General features: G+C 39.7%; 1 protein-coding gene across 1 annotated transcript; it reads right to left on the bottom strand.

The window, feature by feature from the left end:
- Positions 1-5,287: 5,287 nt before the first annotated feature.
- On the bottom strand, positions 5,288-14,681 carry LOC112626521 (putative neuropeptide Y receptor type 6). The gene is given in 2 exon segments (XM_025388652.1): positions 5,288-8,016; positions 14,430-14,681. A coding segment is annotated over 1 exon segment (1,110 nt). The 5' UTR covers positions 7,830-8,016; positions 14,430-14,681; the 3' UTR covers positions 5,288-6,719.
- Positions 14,682-15,970: the final 1,289 nt, after the last annotated feature.

Below are 15,970 nucleotides of genomic sequence, written 5' to 3'. Positions count from 1 at the left end.
GGTTCCTCTAATAGAATCATAATGGGGCCTGCTCTCCTGGAGGCTGGTTGCCCTGGAAGGCCTTTTGTTTCTAAAAGCTGTTCCAAGAACCTGTCAAGGCAATTAATTAAAAGTTAATAGAGCATTTTCTTCGAGTCCCAGGACTTGTTCAGCTATCTTGTTGGCACAACTCTTATTGGCAAATGACATTTGAGCTATAAAAGTCCACCTTGCCCTTGAGCTTCCTTGTGACCAATGTGTGTTTTTATTTGTCCTCCTGCCAGTGTAGGTATCCTGAGCTCTTATATTTCAGATGGAAATTTAGCTTTCTGCTTCTTCAGATACTAAATCTAGAGGGTATAGTCCTCATTTACTATTCAGATCCACACACCAATTTCAAGCAAAGATTTGTCATCCCAGATGTTATTCTACACCTACAGTTTACAAGTATCTGTTGAGTTCCCCTACTTTGTGTCAGATGCTGTACTTGGCACTGGAGCTACTACAGTAAATAAGGTACAAGTCCTGCCTTTGAGGAATGCATGTTCCTTGAAGGCACACATGTAAACAGGTCTTCCTGGTACTGCATGGTAGGTATACATAGCATGTGGGAGCAGTGACTAGGGGATCCTAATAGCCCTGGGGAATTAAGAGAATGTTGTTGAGAAATGTTTAAGTGGAATCTTCAAGTCTCAGAATTTCATGACTTATTGACGGTACTATAATCCCTGTGTAATTAGGATTATTTCTTTATGTTCTCATTCGATAATTAATAGAACATAGGTTTGAAAACATTCCGGCATTTAATAAGTAAGTAATGACTGCCTGACTTGTTTTTCGTTTTCTTTTTTTAGAGACAGGGTCTTGCTCTGTTGCCCAGGTTGGAGTGCAGTGGCATGATCATAGCTCACTGTAATCCCGAACTCCTGGGCTTAATCCTCCTGCCTCAGCCTCCTGCCTCAGCCTCCTGGTTAGCTAGGTGCATGCCATCATGCCCAGCTAATTTTTAAATTGTTTTTGTAGAGACAGGGTCTTGCTCTGTTGTCCAGGCTGATCTCAAACTCCTGGTTCAAGGGATCCTCCTGCCTTGGCCTCCCAAAGTGTGAGATTACAGGTGTGAGCCACTGTGCCTGGCCCTAACTTGGTTTTTAAAGAAGTAACTTTCGAGATCTATATGTATTAAATTCTTTTTCCATGCCTAGCACTGGTCTTTGAAAGTTCACAGTCTAGCTGAGAACAGGGTTATTTACCTAAAATAGAGAATAGCAGGAAACAGTCAATGACCAGATGCAACAGATATGCTTCTGTCACTAACATCACACATCTTTTCTTTCTTTCTTTCTTTTTTTTTTTTTTGAGGTGGAGTCTCGCTCTGTCACCCAGGCTGGAGTGCAGTGGCGCGATCTCAGCTCACTGCAAGCTCCGCCTCCCAGGTTCAAACGATTCTCCTGCCTCAGCCTCCCATATAGCTGGGACTACAGGCGCCCACCACCACGTCCGGCTAATTTTTTGGATTTTTAGTAGAGACGGGGTTTCACCATGTTAGCCAGGATGGTCTCGATCTCCTGACCTCATGATCCGCCCACCTCGGCCTCCCAAAATGCTGGGATTACAGGTGTGAGCCACTGTGTCCGGCCCCATCACACATCTTTTCATTCCCTCAGGGGAAACACTATCCCAGCCTAACAAGGAGCTTGATTTGGGCGCAGAAACAGGAGAGAGAGACCTGTCTTGCCTCCCTTATCCAACTGGAAATATTCGTCGTCTTCTTTCTTCAATTTATTGCATGATCACATTTATTGCGTGGGTGACTTCAGGAAGGATTTTAGGGATTCCTGGAAATAATCAATCTTGAAATACTCCCCTCTTCTCCTTTCATCTAGGATGCTTCCTCTTCTCTCAGTATATTCTCATTTATGGGTATAAAGGTAAGTTGAGTCCTCCTTTGATATTAACTCTGCCTTCAGTTACCCTTAACTTTCCTTTAGTCAGCTTTCAACCTAGCCTGAAGGGAAGCCTTTGGCACCCTTGTGTACGTGTTGATGGGAATGTAAATTAGTACAGCCATTGTGGAAAACAGTGTGGAGGTTCCTCAGAAAATTAAAATTAGAACTACCGTGTGCTCTAGCAATACCATTCATGGGTATATATCCAAAGAAATTGAAATCAGCATATCAGGGAGATATATCTGTACTCTCATGTACATTGCAGCATTATTCATAACAGCCAAGATATGGAATCAACCTAAATGTCCATCAATGGATGAATGGATAATGAAAAAATGTGACACACATACACAGACACATACACAGATATATATCTATATACACAATGGAATACTATTTGGCTTTATAAAGAAGGAAATCCTGTCATTTGCAACAATATAGATGAACCTGGAGGACATTATGCTAAGTGAAATAAGCCAGGCACAGAAAGACAAATACTACATGATCTTAGTTTTATGTGGAATCTTAAAAAGTCGAACTCATAGAAGCAGAGAGTAGAATGGTGGTTACCAGGAGCTGAGGGGTGGTTGTGGAACTGGGGAGATACTGGTCAAAGTTTCCAAATTTCAGACAGAAGAAATGAGTACAAGAGATCTATTGTCTCTCATGGTGACTGCAGTTAATAGCAATGTATTGGATTCTTGAAAATTGCTAAGAGAGTAGATCTTAAATGTTTTCACAACAGAAAGTGATAAGTATGTGAGATGATGGATATGTTCATGAGCTTGATTTAACCATTTCATAACATTATACATATATCAAAACACATTGTTCACTATAAATATATATGATTTTTGTCAACTATACTGTAATTTTAAAAAGTAAATTAGAAAAGAAGGAAAGACTTCAAAACCAAGACATTGAATTACTCCCCTGGTATATTGTAAATGCTTTAAAGCCTCAGCTTGGTTGTAAATTCTTTAAAGCTGTGTCTTGTACTTTTTCTATACCAAATGCAAAGCTAAGTATATAGTAAGGGCTTAATATATTTTTCTTGATGTATCATTCTACAAAAAACAAAGCTTACAGGAATAGAGATTGACTCTGTTCATTATGCTGATGAACTATGCTGTTCAGGCAGAGAGGAAACTTAGGGAACTTGTTGCAAGAATGTTTTAGCATTTTCTCATTCAGCTCTGGTTTACTGGACAGACATACTCAGGATAGTTTACTAATTCTTTGAGGACATAAACACTTATTCATTCTACTAATAGTCTTTTTTTCTAGAAGCTTTTAAAGATATGAGAAATTATTCTCAATCCAAAATGATTTGAGGTTGGGGGATAGGAGGTTTTTGGAGTGCTGGCTAGAGGAACCTGTTTCCAGGACTATCTGGCAAACATGAACGTCCAGTCTCCTAAAAGGCTTATCTGGCAACTGGAGAGAGGGAGGTGAGACCTTGTTTCATACACCAGTTTGCTCAATGATAGACCAAATTGATGTGAACTATCCACAGATACTGCAAAAATAGAGGAAATAAAGGCTGATTTTCTGAAGTCTTTCCGTGTTTCCTCTCATATATGAGTTTTATCCACAATATTTGGTTTATGTTTCCATTATACCTTCTTCTCGAAGTAGCTGCTTATAGACTTGTGTTCACCTACCTGTCAGAATGTAAGCCCCTTAAAGGTGAAGGCATGCATTAAAAATACATTTAATTCACTACTTTTTTGAGGTAAACATAAACACAAGAAAGACTATTGTTGATAGTTATACCATTTGCTCAAGAAAAGTTGAAAAGAAAAAACAAAACATCTTTATGGAAGACAATTGCTCTTATCGAGGAAAGAACACCATACTATTTAGTCATATACAGGAGATCTCTTCTGCGTGTTCAGGGTGCAAGTTGGGATTAGAGGAGACTGGGTATATGTATGTGGGTGAGAGGAGGGAGGAATATTAGAATTTGATGCCATTTCCTGCTTTTGCTGGTGTGTTAGTTTGTTCTGAGTTGCTATAAAGGAATACCTGAAGCTGGGTAATTTTTATTTTTATTTATTTTTATTATTTATTTTTTTTGAGATGGAGTCTTGCTCTGTCCCCCAGACTGGAGTGCAGTGGCTGGATCTCAGCTCACTGCAAGCTCCGCCTCCCGGGTTTACACCATTCTCCTGCCTCAGCCTCCCGAGTAGCTGGGACTACAGGCGTCCGCCACCTCTCCCGGCTAGTTTTTTGTATTTTTTAGTAGAGATGGGATTTCACTGCGTTAGCCAGGATGGTCTCAATCTCCTGACCTCATGATCTGCCCGTCTCGGCCTCCCAAAGTGCTGGGATTACAGGCTTGAGCCACCACGCCTGGCCTGAAGCTGGGTAATTTTTAAAGAAAAGAGGTTTATTTGGCCCGTGGTTCTGCAGGCTGTATAGGCATAGCACCAGCATCTGCTCAGCTTCTGGTGAGGCCTCAAGAAGCTTACAGTCATAGTGGAAGGTGAAGGGGGAGCTGGCATATGACATGGCGAGAGAGGAAGCAAGAGAGAGGAGGAGGTGCCAGACTCCGTAAACAACCAGCTCATCTGAACTAACAGAGCAAGAACTCACTCATCACTAAGGCAGTGGCACTAAGCCATTCATGAGGGATCTGCCCCCATGATCCAACACCTCCCGTCAGGCCCCACCTTCAGCATTGGGGATCACTTTCCAACGTGAGATTTGGAGGAGACACACATCAAAACCACATCAAGTGGTTTGATCAGAATCATTTTAGTAATGGCAACTAGAATCATATTTCTTTTCTTTTCTTTTTGTTTTTGAGATGGAGTCTTGCCCTGTTGACCAGGCTGGAGTTCAGTGGCACGATGTCCACTCACTGCAACCTCTGCCTCCTCAGTTCAAGGGATTCTTCTGCCTCAGCCTCCTGAGTAGCTGGGATTACAGGTGCTCACCACCACACGTGGCTAATTTTTGTATTTTTAGTAGAGATGGGGTTTCACCATTTTGGCCAGGCTGGTGCGAACTCTTGACCTCAAGGGATCTGCCCACCTTGGCCTCCCAAAGTGCTGGGATTACAGGCGTGAGCCACCATGCCCAGCCTAGAATCGGCATTTCTTTACCAAGTAAATAAAGTAACATTTACAGCTACTGCCATGAGATGGTTAGATTTTATTTTGTTTGTGTGTTCTGCAGTGCTTTTGTTGTTCATTTATTCCAAAATGATAAAACAGAGAAGAGAAATCCTGAAGAGAATGAATAAAGAGAGAATAAGGGAAGAAGGGAAGGAGGAAGAGAGAAAGAGATTTTCAGGAGAGGAAAATGTGAAAGCTAATGTGCAAGAAAAAGCACAATAGAAAAATCACAGGTGTTCACAGAAATATTACTTTTTATTCAAAAGAAAATACAGTTACTTTTTTTTTTTTTTTGAGACAGGGTCTCACTCTGTCACCCAGGTTGGAGTGCAGTGGTGTGATCATGACTCACTGCAGCCTCGATCTCCCAGGCTCAGGTGATCCTCTCATCTGAGTAGCTGGGACTACAGGTATGCATGACCACACCTGGCTAATTTTTTGTATTTTTAGTAGAGATGGAGTCTCACTGTGTTGCTCAGGCCAGTCTTCAACTTCTGAGCAAAAGTGATCCTCCCACCTTGGCCTCCCAAAGGGCTGGGATGACAGGTGTAAGTTGCTGAGTCCAGCTTACAGTTACATTTTTAACATACAAATAAGCTGCAGTTCAAATTTGATAGATACAGGGGAGGTTTGTTCTAGGAAGTGGTAAAGCTGGTCACAATTTAGTAAAAGTGACTGAATTAATAGCCATTTGAACAGTAGCTTAGTGTCTTTTGAGAACAGTCTAGTTGATTCCCCTATGTAAGTAACTCTGTGGGATGAGGGCTCTTTTAAAAATGTTTAAGCCACAAGATATATGAGAAGGTTTTAAAAATCTGGTGCCAATTATAAAAATGCTACTGACAAAGTCTCTGAGATCCAGTGATAGAGTCATAATGACCTCTGTTTAATATACATAAAGAATTAGGGATTAAAAGCCACTTTGTGAGGAAAGCTGTATCTATATTGGCCATTAATAAGTTAAAGCGATTTCTAGCATAATTGCTATGCTAAAGAATTTGTGGCCAGTTCTAATAGCATTGTTAGTGAAAAAATGTACTGTTATCACAAACTAGAGATATGTTTCAAGCATGGGAATTAATTGTAATTACAACACGTAGTTTAAATGTTAAGTTAAAACCAGCCCTTCAACTTTAGTCCAAACTTAATTAGTTTGTTAATTAATTAATGAATTATAAGGGAGGATTTTCTGACTTGGCTAATTAATTGAATAGTTATATGATTGAAAGTTACAGTTTTCATATCTGAGAATAGAATTGCTTCAGTGCTAAGGAGGTATAGCAGTGTTTTTAGTAGGCATATCATTAGTCATAACTTTTGTAGATATTCCATTGAATAAAAGTATCTGTGAACGTTGTTCCCCAGCCATCACTGCTGCTTGCCTCTCTGTCTGCTTTCTCATTCTCATTCTTTGCCACAAATGATGGCGGCCAGGTTGTTTGAATTATTAGAGTTATTCTCTTAAGAGAAAAGGGGTGGTATGTGTGTTTATGTATGTTGGAGGGTATGTTGGATAGACATATGAGACTGGCAGTCTTAGCCTAAAGCAAAAGTGGGTATAAAGTTGCTATTTTTGGTTCTGGTTTCTTCTTTCTGCATCTTGCCCTATTCCCAACCATTACCTGTCTAGCTCCCATTCAAGAAGAGCTTCAGCATTAAGTATTATCAATTTTCATATACCTGTTGGTATACGAGCCAATCTTAAAGACCCCTTGGAGTCTGTGTGCATAGTGGAGATGGCAATATTTTCATATCTTTCCCGAGGTGTGAAGTACCAGCAGTGGTGAATAAGCACTACCAGGTCCTTTTGGAAATTTTTGTTGAGAAAGCCATAAAAGAGAGGGTTTATACATGTGGAAACCATAGCAACCAAGTGGCAAACTGCAAATACTAGGTCGTGGTGGCAGCTCATCAGCACCTCATGATACCAGTCAAAGATGACATTGAAGATATTCAGGGGCAGCCAGCAGGCTCCCAAGGTCACCACGATGGAAATCAACATTGTGTTGATCCTCTTGTTCTCATTGAGCCGGCTCTCATTTTCCCTCTTCTTGTCTATCTTCGCATTTCTCCTGCGCAGGCAGATAACAATCTTCAAGTAGCAGATGAAGATGAAGGCTAGAGGAACAAAATACTGCAGCAGAAAAAGGGAGGTGGTGAAGAGCAGCCGGTCCTTTTTGGAGGGCCAGTTCTCCACACAGGCCACCTGGTGGGTGTAGAGGTCAGTGGGGAGAGAGAGGTTGCGGAAGGGCTCATCAGTGAGGTGGTAGGACAGGAAGAAGGGAATAGACAGCAGAAGGGAAAACAGCCAAATCAGTGTGATGCTCCAGTAGGCATGAGTCACACTGGGCTTCCAGCCACGGGGGTTCACAATTAGCTGATATCTTTCGACAGCAATGAGTACAAGTGAGAATATGGACACAGAGATTGAGACACTCTGCACATAGGATGTGAGTTTGCACATGGTATCCCCAAATATCTAGTGGTCCATCAGAGTGTAGATGATAGTAAAAGGGATGCACATGACACACACCAAGATATCAGAGAGGGAGAGATTGATAATCAGTATGCTGGTGAAATTCTGAGCTTTTCTGTGCTTCTTAAAGATGATGATGATGAGAGAGAGGTTTCCAAAAAGGCCCCCAATTAAGACCACAGTATAGGCTATAAGTAATAGGAGTAAAGCTGGAGGAGGGGGTTGACAGGACTCAAAGTAAAAAAATGCTGAGTTGTTCTTTGTGCTGGTTGTATTAGATGCTGGGTGGTTTAGGGAAACTTCCATTATGTCAGGATTGTAAGAAGAGATTTGATAAGCTTATTTGTCTTGTGGGTGGATATTTTGACCATTAGTTCTTGGAAGGCACTTTGTTCTGAGGCATCTGATGAGAAATTAGTAGGGTTTAATCTTCCCTGATCTGTCTCTGTATTTGATGGAAACACGTGAATGACTTGAGCATGCTCTTGAGACCCTAAAAAATGAAACAGAACCCAGAATATTAATGCAAGTTCTTAACAATATGGATAATTCTCTAGGGGTAGCAAAGCCCCTGAGAGGACAGAGAACAAATATCCAGGGGATCTCTCTGTACCTTTACTCTCCTCTCATCTCATCTCAGGTGCTTTCTTTGTCCCTCTAGTTTAGTCTTTAGAGCTCGTGAGGCAAGGAATGTAACAGCATCTTGTTAACTATAGAAGCAGCCAAATGTGTTTCTATCCCTATCAACTTCTGTTTTTCTTTTTTTTCTTTTTCGACACAGAGTCTTGCTCCGTCACCCAGGCTGGAGTGCAGTGGTGTGATCTCTGCTCACTGCAACCTCCACCTCCCAGGTTCAAGCGATTCTCCTGCCTCAGCCTCCCGAGGCAGGAGATGGGGACTACAGGAGACTGGGACTACAGGTGCGTGCCACTATGCCCAGCTAATTTTTTGTATCTTTAGTAGAGACAGGGTTTCACCATGTTAGCCAGGATGGTCTCGATCTCCTGACCTCGTGATCTGCCCACCTCGGCCTCCAAAGTACTGGGATTACAGGCGTGAGCCACCGCACCTGGCCAACTTCTATATTTTTTTAGGGTCACCTGACTGTGCACCCACTTGCTTCAATGGACTATAAAAAGTCAGGAGGATAGGGATTGTGTTGTGGAGGCCTGAGTACTGTGTTTGAAGTTGGATTTTGTTATGGTTTGTTTGAATGTTTGTGTTCCCTCCAAAATTCATGTTGAAACTTAATCCCCAGTGCAGCAGTATTAAGAGGTAGGGCCTTTAGGAGGTGACTAGGCCGTGAGGGCTCTGCCCTCATGAATGGATTAGGAGGCCCTAAGTGAGTTCGCCTCTTCTGTCCCTTCTGCCATGTGAGGACACAGCAACAAGGTGCCATTCTGGAAGAGAAGAGCCCTCACCAGACACTGAACCTGTTGGCACCTTGATCTTGGACTTCCTAGCCTCCAAAACTGTGAGAAATAAATTTCTATTGTTTATAACTCTGTGATATTTTGTCTGTGTTATTTTGTTAAAGCATCACACATGGACTAAGACAGGTTCCAGTTGGAGCGTCACTTCTTGGTATCTGTCTGAATTTGATGTAGGTCAGTTACCCTCAGTTTTCTTATCTGTAAAACAGGGATAGATAATATCTATCTATCTGAGTAGTTGTGAAGATTAAGTGAGAACACACATCTGAATTTGTCCCTCAGCCCCAACATAGAGCACATAGTAGGTACTCAGTATATGTATGTTGAATAAAATTTGTCAGCTCTACTGCCCAGAGACAGTCTACAGCCTTTAGTTTGGGAGCCAGAATTACAGAACATGTCTGCTATGGAATAGCATATGCCTTCTCTTCTTTTCACTTCTTCCACTCTCTGGGATTGAAGCCATAGGCAGTTTCTGGGTACATTGCTCAGATTTTGGAGATCAAGGCAAGGAAGGCAGCCAGTGTCTAGTGAGCTATTACCCAGAATTAACTTCATTTAAAAAGCATTCCTCCAGTTCTTCCTTCCTGCAGATCCCTTCTTCTAACTTCCAGAGGAAAAGCAGGCTCTGATTCTATGGCTCAGCATAGTTTAGGGTGGTTATATTCAGTAGAATTATTCATACCACGATGTACAACAGGCTTGAAGGATTCCTTGCCATTCAAAGTGCTGGGATTTCTGGCCCAAAGAGAAAACTTGGAAAGACAGCAAAGGGGGAAAAAAACCTCATCTTGGTTTATTCTTTAGGAGTTTGAGGAAAACAACATAAATAACGTTGATAAAGGGAACTGAGCAATAGGAACGAAAGGGAATGCAATTTTGTTTGCTATTTGAAATTATGATGGCCTGTTCTCACATTCCCTCTGAGATCTAAGGCTTAACAGTTTCTTATTGGAAAGAAATCACCTTAAGAATACTTAGGTCTGTCATGGTTTCAACAATGAAAAACACAATGAGGAACAGCATAAAAATACCACAGATTAACTGGGCATGGTGGTGTGCACCTGTAGTCCTAGCTACTTGGGAGGCCAAGGAGGGAGGATCCAAGGAACTGATCTGTGGCTCAGATGTGTTAAAAGAAAAACTTCAGCTGAATTAAATTTGAAGGAGTTTAACTGAGCAATGAACGATTTGTGAATTGGGCAGCCCCCAGAATCACAGCAGATTCAGAGAGACTCCAGGGATGCCTTGTGGTCAGAACAAACTTACAGATAAAAAAAAAGGGAAATGATGTCCAGAAATTGGAGGTGAGGTACAGAAACAGCTGGATTGGTTACAGGTTGACGTTTACCTTCTTTGAACACAGTTTGAATGCTTAGCAGTCTATGAGTGGTTGAAGTATGACCGCTGGGACTGGCCAAGACTCAGCTATTGTTACAGGCGCATACTCCTAAGTTAGGTTTTCAATCTTGTCTGCCTATTAAGCTAGGTTACAGTTCATCCACAGGGACTCAAATGTAGAAGTACGGAGTCCTTCTCAAGCTATATTTAGTTTGCTTTAACAGACACTATGTGGTAATATGTGAAATAGCAAAATTTACAAATAATGGTATTCAAAAGGAAAGTTTAAGGCCTGGATGACTCATGAGACCCAGAGTTCACAGATATTGACCGAAGGAGAATTTCAAGTCAAATTTAAGCTCTCTATACAGTTGATAGATTAGAACTATACATGAGAGATAGAAAGCTTTGATTTCTAATTAGAGGCCTCCTGCCAAGCAAGCCTCACTTGAAGGAGGATAGGAATGAAAGGAAATAGGCATGAACTGCATATGTAGTTTGGTAAACTAGAATGAGCACTAGATTTCGTGTCAGGAGACGTGTCCTGTTGTTTACTAGCCGTTTGATCTTGGGCAAGGCACTCTCCTCTTGGCCTCAATTTCTTTATCTGTCCAATGAAATAAAAAATAGCCTCCCTACTTCATACCTTGTTATAAAGGCCAATGAAATAATATATTTAAAACATTTTGAGAGGATTGAAAAATGACCTATCGGGTAGTATGCTTGTTACCTGGGTGATGAAATAATCCATACACCAAACCCTCATGACATGCAATTTACTTTTTTTTGTTGTTTGTTTTTTGTTTTTGAGACGGAGTCTTGCTCTGTCACCAGGCTGGAGTACAGTGGCATAATCTTGGCTCACTGCAACCTCTGCCTCCTGGGTTCAAGTGATTCCCCTGCCTCAGCCTCCCAAGTAGCTGGGACTACAGGCACGCACCACCACGCCCAGCTAATTTTTTTTTGTATTTTAGTAGAGACAGGGGTTTCACCATGTTGGCCAGGATGGTCTCCATCTCCTGACCTTGTGATCTGCCCACCTTGGCCTCCCAAAGTGCTGAGATTATAGGCGTGAGCCACTGCACCTGACCAACATGCAGTTTACCTATATAACAAACTGCACGTGTGCCCCTGAACTTGAAAGTTTTTTAAAAATTAAAAAAATTGTATAAACTGTTAAATCCTGTTCAAACCCAAGTGCTCATTATCGTTATTGTTATTCTTGTTGAATGTCTCAGACACTTGGACTGAACTGATCCAACCCTCATCCTCCAAAGAGCTATAAGTGCTTTCATATCTACTATGCTGTTTATTTCTCCATCACCAGTTGTGTTAGGGAGGAGTGGGATTGTTATAGTTCCATTTCATAGAGGGAAAAACCAAAGTACACAAAAGTCCAAGGAGTTAGCTAAAACCAAACAAACCCAGCAAAGTCTTGTGTGTTTTTTCTTCCAACTCTTATTATCTACAAGAAAGAAAAGCTTCCTATGAATCTGGCAGGTTTTCTCTTTACAGATATGAAAACTCATATAATTTTGCAGGGTTCCTAGCAGATAGAGATGAGAATAAACATCGGGAGCCCTTGTGTTGCCTATTCTTGTCAATCTGGGCTGACTTCATAGTGAATGGGGATTATCTCAGCTTGGAGCTCAGAAAAGCCTGTAGGTCTGAAGGGCCTCATCTTAGGAGGGAATCAAAGGAGAGTGCTGGAGTTACATTATCCAGCACCCTCTACACCATACAGAGAAGATTAAATAGGAAAATGCCCAAATACAGACTTTAAATGGCAATGTGGGATTTACACTTTACATACTTGGTAACTATTAAGTTAAAATATTTAAATCCTGCCTATCTGGAAGCAAAATACTAAGCCCTGGTTCATAAAAAAATTCTTGGGATACATTTCTAGTTTAGGAGAGTTCATCTTTGGCCTGTTTGGTTGGAATTGACCCATGGAAGTGAGATCTCAAATTATCAAGCGACATTTTGCTAAAAAATATTAGTAGCATATGGCAGCAATTAATCCTAAACCTTCAACTTGATTGTATCTAGCTCATGAGGCACCTGCTTTGAACTAATTCAGTTTATGCCTTTTAATGTAAAAGTACAACATTATGTTAATTTTTTTGGGTAGTTTTGTGTTTAAAGTTTTAAGATGAACAAAGTAAGAGCATAATTCCACCAAAGTTTTTATGTGTGTATTTATTTCTGCATCTGAGTGTCATTTTGTTAGTGTGTATCTTTCTTCTGTCTCTTTATTCATATAATTCTTTTTTTGAGGGGGAGGGAACTGGGGGTAGAGTTTGTGTGTGTCTGCCTTTTGGTCTGTTTTTTTCATTACCATTTATTCTCTTCCTCTCTTTCTGTCCATCTGTTTTATTCTCTACTCTTGTTTTCCCCCTTTCCCTTAATTGTCCATAGCATAGAAAAATTGTATTTTACATTATTTGTTCTATTTCATTTGGGGCTATGGTGCCTTGATCTGAAAGAGACTATAAAGGTCCGCTAATATATTCCTTCCATTTGACAGATATTGCAGCATTGCAGTTAAATATTAGTAGAACTGGGACCAGAGCCCAAGTCTTCTGGCTTCCAGAGAGTTCTGTGTTCTTTCCATGATTTTCTATTGCCTCCTGTTTTATAGTTCTTATAACAAGTTCTGTATTTCCTGTTCTTAATTTTAAAAGCAAAGAAGCAGAACATTTTCTATTTGTTTTATGTGAACAAAATTCTGTTATGTAATTTCAGAGAGTTTATGGCTTTGGGTAAAGTTTTGTACATCTCCCAACCCCCGAGTATATATGTGAGGATCCCAAAATAGGGTAGGACCACACTGTGAGCATCTCTCATAGAATTCTCTCTCCTTTTTCTTAAATCTCTAAGAATACAGATTCTGTGGTTGTGCTGATACAGATAATGTCTCATACTCTTCAGGGCTTAATGATTTTTAAAGCACTGCATTGTTCATTGATTAATTCAACAATAATTCATGTGCTGACAAGGCTTGCTATCTTACTTGATCTCTACAGTAGCCCTGTACTCTAGATAGGAATGATACTTTATTTCTGATTTACAAACATGGAAACTACGATCTAGTGGACTGGCTCATGGTTGTGTAGTTAGCTGCAGAGCCAGGAACAGACGTCTACTTCCTAAATCATATACAAAACAATATTTCTAGTTTATTTGGTCATTTCACTTTTTAAAAAAAATCAGTCAAATTAATCATTTGTGTTCCATGAAAACAAATAGACTAGAATCTCTGTAAAGGTATATCTTAGAGCTTACCCTAAGAACAAAGTACTACATTAAGTAACCACACTAAGCATCAAGAAACAAATGCCTAATCTCTTACAGTGTTATTAAAAAGCATAATTGGCCTGGTTATTCAACATCATGCAAACCTCCTTAAGTTATTCAACTATTCACCTATTCCAAACATCAAATTTCATATCTATCTATTGCAGAAGTGTGTGCTGTCTTTTAAGACTTGAGGATTACATTTGACCCAACCATTCTTTTATTACATGTACTTTGATTTTCTCTGCTGAAAATGGTTTATATGTTTTTTTTTTTTTTCCTTGAATTTGACCTTTGCCTGAACCCATATAAAGTGGTAGTGGAAAATATACACGCTTCTCAAAGCTACTCTTTTAAAAACAAGCCAACACAGCTTGTCTAAATTGACTTTGATTTTCTTTGAAGGTTAATAACCGAACTTATCATTTTAGGAATGTGGGGGTTTTCAGTTCTTTAAAATAATAAAACATTAAGTGCATTAAGAAAGGAGATCTCAACTCTGCCAGTGAAAATAAGTATACCAGATTTTTAAGATTATTTACTAAAAGATAAACAAAAGTAATTAAAACCCCATTGTGCCAATACTAGCTTTTGGTGATTTCTTTTTATAATTTTCTTACAGTAGTGCATTCTACAACTGTAGGGTTTTTTCCAAATCATATATGTAAAAAGGCATCTAGTATAGTTTAGCCTAAAAGCACTATATTTCCAATTTTTAATGATCCTCACTTATTTTTAAAACTGGATTATTCTAACATGAAATACACATTGGATAAACACATTTGCAATATTTTTCTTAAGCATTTTAGAGGTTTATTTCCCGTTTTCTTACCTGTCGGAAATTTCCAGCTTTTTTGCTATTCTTTTCATCTTCTGTTGTTTTCTTTCTTCATTTCTATTATTATTATTTTTTAAAGTTTATGACATGTTAGCCTCTTCTCAAAAAGTCATAACATCTCCCATTCTTTCTTGGATTATTTATCCACTAGACAATCTGTAGCTTCATTTCAGACACTGATCCCTGCAGTTGGAATCACTGCACAGAGGAGTGAGCTTTGGAATCCAGTGGGCACTGAAGGCCACTGAAGAGCCGGAAGGGAGGAGTCAGAAATCTCAGCAGCAGTGACATTAGGTGGAGCTGTTTAAAAGATATTTTCAAAATGTCACTTTCAGTCATCTTGTAGAGATGATAATAAGAGTGCATCTTGAAAATCTGTGACATTTTCTGGCATATATATATATACACTTTAAAAATTAGCATTGCCAAAATCAGACATTTAACATAAATATTCCTGGAAAATTATTAGTAAACATTAATGATGGTTCTTAGAGCATTTACTGCATTTACTGTTAGTTAAGGGATGGACACATAGAGGGCAACAACACACACTGGGGCCTTTCGGAGGGTAGTAGGTAGGAGCAGGGACAGGATCAGGAAAAATAACTAATGGGTACTAGGCTTAATATCTGGGTGATGAAATAATCTGTACAACAAACCCCCGTGACACCAGTTTACCTATGTAACAAACCTGCACTTGTACCCCTGAACTTAAAAGTTTAAAAAAAGAGATGGTGCTATTCCAGATTTTGCAGTAATTTATAAGATTAATAAAAACACTTCTAAAATGGAAATTAACCCCAAGTTTCTGGGCAAGTATGTATTATAAATATAAGATTTTTATCAACTACTTTGGAGCTGACAGCAGCTGAGCTGCTTATATACTATAGATGAAAGTGGGGACTAAAAAGCGCTTTTCCTGTATTTGAAAAATTATTATTGTAAGGGGCCTATTTCTCATCATTATAAAAGACTCAAAAAGTAAGATTTATATTAAATATAAGAAATATTTCCTTATAATGAGTGTTTGAAGACTTTTGAAAACAAGGTTGTAGAAAATTGAGTGTAGTTGAAAATATTTGTGGCATGGTCTAGTGGATGAGCACACAACATTTTCAAATATTACATTTCCTCAGCCAAGGACTCAGTGATAGAGCCCCACATTTTAGTACCAAGCCATGTGATTCAATTCTGTTTCCCTACCCAAATACATCCAACTACCCAAAAGAAAGTCAAAATTTCCAGGTAGTCAACAACATTGACATTGTGTATCTGTGTTTTATAGAATCCTGCCGGGTCACTGGCTGTGTGGACTTGCAGGCAGAGTAGGAGCAGGATGTGTACTATGGACGTGAAGCCAATCTCCTCCTCTGTAAGAACTTGAAGAGCAGATACTGTCAAAGCAGTTTAGTGGCTTGTATTTCTTTCCCCAGTCAGCTTTTAGCAGTGTCCCATTACTTATTTACCTGTTTGTATTTAAAATACAGAGAGCAGCAAACTTTGGAAGATTGTAGGGCTATTGAAAAGTACATTTT

Source organism: Theropithecus gelada, chromosome 6, assembly GCF_003255815.1.
Source record: "Theropithecus gelada isolate Dixy chromosome 6, Tgel_1.0, whole genome shotgun sequence".
Lineage (NCBI taxonomy): Eukaryota > Metazoa > Chordata > Mammalia > Primates > Cercopithecidae > Theropithecus > Theropithecus gelada.
This window is presented reverse-complemented; position numbering and strand designations above follow the sequence as displayed.